Source organism: Entelurus aequoreus, linkage group LG11 (assembly GCF_033978785.1).
Source record: "Entelurus aequoreus isolate RoL-2023_Sb linkage group LG11, RoL_Eaeq_v1.1, whole genome shotgun sequence".
Classification (NCBI taxonomy): domain Eukaryota; kingdom Metazoa; phylum Chordata; class Actinopteri; order Syngnathiformes; family Syngnathidae; genus Entelurus; species Entelurus aequoreus.
The window spans coordinates 14,211,751-14,220,322 of record NC_084741.1 but is presented as its reverse complement, the minus strand read 5'-3'; the positions used below and the strand labels follow the sequence as shown (position 1 = coordinate 14,220,322).

General features: G+C 39.3%; 1 protein-coding gene across 1 annotated transcript; it reads right to left on the bottom strand.

Annotated features, from left to right (window-relative positions):
- Window positions 1-548: 548 nt before the first annotated feature.
- Window positions 549-8,572, bottom strand: LOC133660579 (cytochrome c oxidase subunit 6B1). The gene is made up of 4 exons (XM_062064132.1): window positions 8,469-8,572; window positions 4,715-4,852; window positions 2,833-2,933; window positions 549-869 (listed from the first exon to the last, which is right to left on the bottom strand). Exons 2-4 carry the CDS (start codon window positions 4,818-4,820, stop codon window positions 816-818), a joined length of 261 nt encoding a protein of 86 aa, XP_061920116.1. The 5' UTR covers window positions 4,821-4,852; window positions 8,469-8,572; the 3' UTR covers window positions 549-815.

Here is an 8,572-nt window from a genome sequence, read left to right as displayed (position 1 = left end):
AAAGCATGCTGGGAAAATAAACACGCCACAATAAATCTAATGGTGCGACGTGAAACCCGACACACATTAACAACACCTTAATAATACAATAACGTAGCTGTTTGACCCCTCAGATTTCATAGACGCCCCAATTAAAATATTCCTATTTTGCACAAATGGCTGCATTTTGACCCTGCCCACCAGGGGGCGACATGCATTGTGTGCTGAATGAACTCACGCAGGCTTGTCAGGACGCGCCGCAGCATAGTTTGCAGGATGTGGTAATAGAGGAAAACTACAGATGCAGATGAGCAACTGTCGTGTTGCGTAACTGCCAAACAATTAGCCCAGAGAGTGACATTAAAGCTTGTGCAGTAGACATGTTGAAAGAAAATGTGGGACTTAAGTCGTCAGTGTTTCACTGCAAATACATTAGGAATATACTGTGCCCAACAGTGACACCGTGTGTTTACAGTCGGTATTACATTTCATCTTCAGCACACCACTAGTAACTTCAAATGTATGACACTACAGTAGTGTGGTAATAAACTTACATTTTTCACTTTTGCACATTTATTGTAATTATTGTGTACGTATACATTCAAATAGTCCTAAGAATGATAACATTTATGACTTTAAAGAGTAAGCAAAGTGTCTAATAAGGAGACTAAACGCTACAATACGTGTGTACTGTATTTATTGACAGTTGACTATACATCACATTGATACTTACAGGTTGGAAGGTTGTTAAGTTAATAACGTGACTTGGCGGGAGGTATTAGGTTTAAAGTAACTAAGTACATCCTGCTGAAGTCTTGATTGATGATAACAATAAGTCATATATTCCCGGCGAAACTTCCGTTCTCTATCTGCTCGTCCCATCTTTCAACCTGCAGGAGAACGATCAGACATCAATGACAATATTATGACCAAACAAACACATTTTTTTTTTGAAAGAAGACAGTATTCCAAAAGACATGATTTTGATGTTCCTGAGAAACATTTTATTTGAATGATTTACCTCTATAATTACTAGGGATGTCTGATAATGGCTTTTTGCCGATATCCGATATTCCAATATTGTCCAACTCTTTAATTACCGATATCAACCGATACCCATATACACAGTCATAGAATTAACACATTATTATGCCTAATTTGGACAACCAGGTATGGTGAAGATAAGGTCCTTTTTTTTTAAAATTATAAAATAAAATAAGGTAAATAAATTAAAAACATTTTCTTGAATAAAAAAGAAAGTAAAACAAATATAAAAACAGTTACATAGAAACTAGTAATGAATGAAAATGAGTAAAATTAACTGTTAAAGGTTAGTACTATTAGTGGACCAGCAGCACGCACAATCATGTGTGCTTACGGACTGTATCCCTTGCAGACTGTATTGATATATATTGATATATAATGTAGGAACCAGAATATTAATAACAGAAAGAAACAACCCTTTTTTGTGAATGAGTGTAAATGGGGGAGGGAGGTTTTTTGGGTTGGTGCACTAATTGTAAGTGTATCTTGTGTTTTTTATGTTGATTTAATAAAAATAAAAAATAATAAAAAAATACAGATACCGATAATAAAAAAAACGATACCGATAATTTCCGATATTACATTTTAAAGCATTTATCGTTCGATAATATCGGCCTGCCCATATTATCGGACATCTCTAATAATTACTACTTCTATCCTGCAATATCCATCCATCTTCTTCCGCTTATCAGAGGTCGGATAGCGGGGGCAGCAGCCTAAGCAGGGAAGCCCAGACTTCCCTCTCCCAAGCCATTTCGTCCAGCTCCTCCTGGGGGATCCTGAGGCGTTCCCAGGCCAGCTGGGAGACATAGTCTTCCCAACGTGTCCTGGGTCTTCCCCATGGCCTCCTACCGGTCGGACATGCCCAAAACATCTGGCTCCTCTCGATGTGGAGGAGCAGCGGCTTTAGTTTGAGCTCCTCCCGGATGACAGAGGTTCTCACCCTATCTCTAAAGGAAGAGCCCCGCCACCTGGCGGAGGAAACTCATTTGGGCCGCTTGTACCCGTGATCTTGTCCTTTCGGTCATGACCCAAAGCTCATGACCATAGGTGAGGATGGGAACGTAGATCGACCGGTAAATTGAGAGCTTTGCCTTCCGGCTCAGCTCCTTCTTCACCACAACAGATCGATACAGCGTCCGCATTACTGAAGACGCCGCACCGATCCGCCTGTCGACCTCACGATCCACTCTTCCCTCACTCGTGAACAAGACTCCGAGGTACTTGAACTCCTCCACTTGGGGCAAGATCTCCTTCCCAACCCGGAGATGGCACTCCACCCTTTTCAGGGCGAGAACCATGGACTGGGACTTGGAGGTGCTGATTCCCATCCAAATATTACACATTTATTCTACAAAAGATATTCTACTTTTCCCTTGTAATTTTTGTCACTCAGTTTATTATTAATTTTTACCTTTTCCCTGTGTAATTACTGTTTGTCCTATACAAAGACTATTGTTTCTACTTTTGTCTTGTAGTACATTTTTAAAATATATCTTAATTTTTCTAAGAGTACCATGACTATTTTTCTAAAACAAACAAAATTCTTATTGCAACATTTCCATTTCTTTCTTGTATTTAGGGATAGGCACCAAATCCCGTACATTTTTGGCATTGATCGAATCCCGCCGGTCCTATCGGGCACAGATTCACGTAAAATCCAATGATATCATGTTACGGTACCTGGGTTGCACATACGTCAAGTGTCGGCCAATAGTCAAGGTTCCAATATCGGTAGTGCAAAAATTGTATCAGCATGCACACAACTAGTTTAAATATACATTTAAGGGAATCGTCTTTCCAACTCACCCAGTTCATGGGACAAAGGCTTTTGTAGACCCTCTGGTACCACTCGCAGGGGGCTATGTCCTGGTCTTTGGCCGACAGGGCCTTGTTGCACCTGTGGAAGTCTGGGAAATAAAACAATAAAGCCGCCTTAGGCAATGGAAAACTCACTTGGACAACGACTTCTGCGCCGATGGAAAGCGAGCAGTCATTAAAAAAAAAGTAAAGCCGAAGTTTCAAAATAGGAGATTTCAGAATAAGAGTCTCCACATAAACGTGCATAGTCATGGAGCAGCAGATCTATTAATGGCAGTCCAGACTCTTGCACACAGAAATGAAGGAATTAAACAGAGAAACTACTCGAACTTCAAGATGTGAAAGGTAACATGCTAGTAAGATGAAACAGAATTAGAATTCATAATCACATTTGTACAGTAAGTGTACCCGTTTGTTCCTTACACCAGTGTTTTTCAACCACTGTGCCGCGGCACACTAGTGTGCCGTGAGATACAGTCTGGTGTGCCGTGGGAGAATATCTAATTTCACCTATTTGGGGTAAAAAATATTTTTTGCAAACCAGTAATTATAGTCTGCAAATGATGTGTTGTTGTTGAGTGTCGGTGCTGTCTAGAGTTCGGCAGAGTAACCGTGTAATACTCTTCCATATCAGTAGGTGGCAGCAGGTAGCTAATTGCTTTGTAGATGTCGGAAACAGCGGGATGCAGGGTGCAGGTAAAAAGGTGTCTAATATTTAAACCAAAAAAAAAAAAAAAAGGTGAGTGCCCCTAAGAAAAGGCATTGAAGCTTCGAGAAGGCTATGCAGAACGAAACTAAAACTGAACTGGCTACAAAGGAGGGAAAAAAAACAATGCTGGACGACAGCAAAGACTTACTGTGGAGCAAAGACGGCATCCACAATGTACATCCGAACATGACATGACAATCAACAATGCCCTCACAAAAAAGGATAAAAACAACTGAAATATTCTTGATTGCTAAAACAAAGTAGATGCTGGAAATATCGCTCAAAGGAAGACATGAAACTGCTACAGGGAAATACCAAAAAAAGAGAAAAAGCCACCAAAATAGGAGCGCAAGACAACAACAAAAACACACACACAGGAAGACACCAAAAGAGTCTAAATAAGTCACGCCGTGATGTGACAGGTGGTGACATACACCTACTTTGAGACAAGAGCTATATTGATGCATGCTTGGTTATGGTTTAAAGTCATACCTAACAATTGCGACAACGACTTTTTATTGTTAATATCGGCTGCTGAGTTAAATTGTTTTATGTTTTCTGCAGGTGGTGTGCCTCTTCATTTTTTCAATGACAAAAATGTGCCTTGGCTCAAAAAAGGTTGAAAAACACTGCCTTAAAGGACAGTTTAGTGTGGCTGTAACGGGGCTTACGCTAAATAATTAGTAGTTTCAGGGGTTATCAACTTGTTTAAGTCGGGGTGCACATTAATCAATTCATGGTAATGTGTGTAAGGTGTGTAATTTGCTGTGAGTTCATGCACTGTGTTGGTTTTGTTCTTTGAACAAGGTGATGTTCATGCACGGTTCATTTTGTGCACCAGTAAAAAAAACATAACTTTTTCTTGAATTTGAAAAAAATATATATATATATTTTTCACTACAGAAGGGTTCGGTGAATGCGCATATGAAACTGGTGGGGTTTGGTACCTCCAACAAGGTTAATAATAATAATAATACCTGGGATTTATATAGCGCTTTTCTAAGTACCCAAAGTCGGTTTACATGTAGAACCCATCATTCATTCACACCTGAGTTAAGAACCACTGGTGTAGACATAGCCTTAAAGAGTGTTTTAAAACATGCAGCATGCTAACACCATATGTAAATATATGATCGGTGGTATCATGTGTTGATTCCTCACCCAGGTAGTTCTGGAAGCAGTTGCGGGTCTGGTTGGTGTTGGGGAATCGGGCGTCAAAGGGCGCAGTCTTGTAGTTCTTGATCTTGTCCTCAATTGTCTCCGACATGTTTGCTGGCCTCGATGCGAAGTTTTACAACACTGTTTCCACAGGACACACATGCGCATACGACAATATTAATTTGAACAACAATACCGTTTTAACAACGATACAGTCTTAACAAGCCTGAGTCAAATACATGAACTAGGCACGGCTTCAGGGCTCGAATTTAACCGCGGCAACCACGGCAAGTGCGGCGACCGCCTTCGTCTTTCGCCATAATGCCTATTCACCAACATTTGCGGCAAGAACATGCCGTGACCGCCCTTGACTTTTTACTTGTTAATTCGACGAGGGATGTAACAGTAAACGGTATAATGATATTTTGCGATAGTTAGTAATACCGTTACATTTTTAGTTACTGAAAAAACGTAATTTATTAATGCATTTTCAGCAACACAAAGTCAGGCGCATGCCAGTAGCGTCGTTTGGCTTGATAATCATGGCGGACCAACGACACCAACTTTGCTGCGGAGATTTCCCCTCGGAATAAACTGCGCCAAGCGCTTGGTTTAACGTAATTTTCCCTCGCTTCCCGGCGTGCGTTTAAGAGCGCACTGCTGTGTTTAGATCAGTGGTTCTTAACCTGGGTTCGATCGAACCCTAGAGGTTCGGTGAGTCGGCCTAAGGGGTTTGGCGCAGGTCAAAACACACCCGACTCATCGTGTAAATACAAACTTCTCCCTATCGGCATATTACGGACACAGCAACAGCAGAAGTCAGACTGATTTGCAGGTGTGTAATTTGTTGTGAGTTTATGCACTGTGTTGGTTTTGTTATGTTCATGCATGGTTCATTTTATGCACCAGTAAAAAAAACATGGTAACACTTTAGTATGGGGAACATATTCACCATTAATTAGTTGCTTATTAACATGCAAATTAGTAACATATTGGCTCTTAACTAGTCATTATTAAGTACGTATTAATGCCTTATTCGGCATGGCCTTATTATAACCCTAACCCTGGCCCTAACACTAACCAAATAACTCTAAATTAAGTCTTTGTTACTTAGAATATGTTCCCCTAGTGTCCAAAAAACTCTAAATGAAGTCTTTGTTACTTAGAATATGTTCCCCATACTAAAGTGTTACCAAAAACATATAACTTTGTCTTGAATTTGGAAAAAAAACAACATTTTATTTTTCACTAAAGAAGGGTTCTGTGAATGTGCATACGAAACTGGTGGGGTTCGGTACCTCCAACAAGGTTAAGAACCACTGGTTTAGATGGAGACAGGTGTGGACAATATTGGAGACAGACAAACTTGTCCCCACACTAAAAGTACACAGCGAAGGAGAAAATGATTTGATGTTTTGCAGCAGGCGATGTGTCGTGAACGTTGTCACAACTTGTTTATAAAGTCTTTACTTTGTTGACTAGGATGTTCATTTGTCCTTTAACTGCAAACCGTATCATTGTTCAAATAACATCAATACTAGCGAAAATGTTTAGTCATCTCATTGAAATGAACACAAGCTGTGAAGATTGTTTATTCGATTTTTTTGTTGGCCAAACTGTTGCACTGAAACCCTAGGGAGGTGTTGGAGAAGAACAAAGCTTGTTTATTAGACTTCATCTTCATTGGCCAAACTGCTTTGTGTTATATTTTGATATCAAAAAGTGAACACAAGGTTTTTTGTTTACATTACTTGTGTTTTTTTCATGTCTGAATAAACGTCGTCAAAAAGCATGTTGTTTCAACGTTGTGTTTGTTTTGTAGAAAAATGGTTGGGAAATGACCAAATTTCAATGGTCAAATCAACGTCAGAACCCAACATTGTTTAAACGTCATCAAAAAGGATGTTGTTTCAACGTTGTGTTTGTGTTGTAGAATATTGGTTGGGAAATGACCAAAATTTTATGATCAAATCAACACCGGAACCCGACATTGAATAAACGTTGTCAAAAAGCATGTTGTTTCAACGTTGTATTTTTGTTGTAAAATCTTGGTTGGGAATTGACTAAATTTCAATGGTCAAATCAATGTCAGAACTCGACATTGATAAAACGTTGTCAAAAAGCATGTTGTTTCAACGTTGTATTTGAGTTGGTCAATGTCAGGAGTCAATTCAACAAGTTCTATACACAGTTTTTTTCACAGGTCAAAGGACACACCTCTTACTTCCTGTTCCTCATCCTCTTTCCATTAAAACCAAACAATTTCCAGCACCAACTAAGTGTTTCTAGGTCAATATATAAAAAGTCCTGCATCGCCACATTACGCTTCCAAGTTCCTTTTTTCCTTATTTAAAGCATACTTTATGTATTTTGGCCTACATTACGCATTAAAAGGCCTAAATAAACCACTAATGTCAATACTATTTGGCCAGAAGATGTGACAAAACCAACCAGTTTGCTGTTCAGTATTGTGCACTCTGATTGGCTCAGCCTCAGGCAGCATTGCTATAGTGTTGAATACCATATTTAGAATGCTGTAAACGTTTTGTTATACTCAAAATTTGGAAATATTTGATTTATAATGAACCATTTCTATTTGGTTGCGAGGAGGTGGCATACATTACTTGTGTTTTTTTCATGTCACAAAGTAATTACCGTATTTTTCGGAGTATAAGTCGCTCCGTAGTATAAGTCGCACCGGCCGAAAATGCATAATAAAGAAGGAAAAAAACATATATAAGTCGCACTGGAGTATAAGTCGGATTTTTTGGGGAAATGTATTTGATAAAAGCCAACACCAAGAATAGACATTTGACAGGCAATTTAAAATAAATAAAGAATAGTGAACAACAGGCTGAATAAGTGTACGTTATATGAGGCATAAATAACCAACTGAGAAGGTGCCTGGTATGTTAATGTAACATATTATGGGAAGAGTCATTCAAATAACTAACATATAGAACATGCTATACGTTTACCAAACAATCTGTCACTCCTAATCGCTAAATCCCATGAAATCTTATACGTCTAGTCTCTTACGTGAATGAGCTAAATAATATTTTACGGTAATGTGTTAATTTCACACATAAGTCGCTCCTGAGTATAAGTCGCACCCCCAGCCAAACTATGAAAAACACAGCGATTTAGTCCGAAAAATACGGTATATGTATATATATATATACATATATGTGTGTGTGTGTGTGTGTAATGCGCTTTGGAGCCCCTGCCTTGAAAGAAAATAATGATTGCCTTGGTGCCCTTAAGGCAACACTTGCCTTGACCTTAAAAAGTTAAAATTCGAGACCTGTAATTTTAACAACACTGTTTCCACAGGACGTGCATGCGCATACGACATTAATTAATTTTAACAAGTTTCCACAGGACACGCATGCGCATACGACATTATTAATTTTAACAACAACTCTGTTTCATCGATACAGTCTCAACCACCCTGAGCAAAATACATGAACTAGCCACGGTTTAGTTACACTATATTTGAAGAGAAACCTACGTGACATTAAACATAATGTCAACGGAAATGCAACATTTAACACCTTAAAGACGACCGAATAGCGTCAAAGGAGAGCTAGCGATGTTAGCTCGCGAGAGCGGCAATGCTAACACTTGGCTCGTTTGTACACTTTTAAGAGGCGACGACAGGTGATAGTTCAATATGTATTTGTAGAAGCGTCGATAATGCCAATAAAGCACCAAATTAGAGGTATAAATGCACATTGTCGAGTAGAGACGAGCTAACCTTGACAGGATCGCGGCGGTGTCCTTTCCCGGAGATATGTATTTCCGGTTCGTGCAAAGCATGCTGGGAAATTGTGTACGATACACCATGGTTAAAAGTGTCGC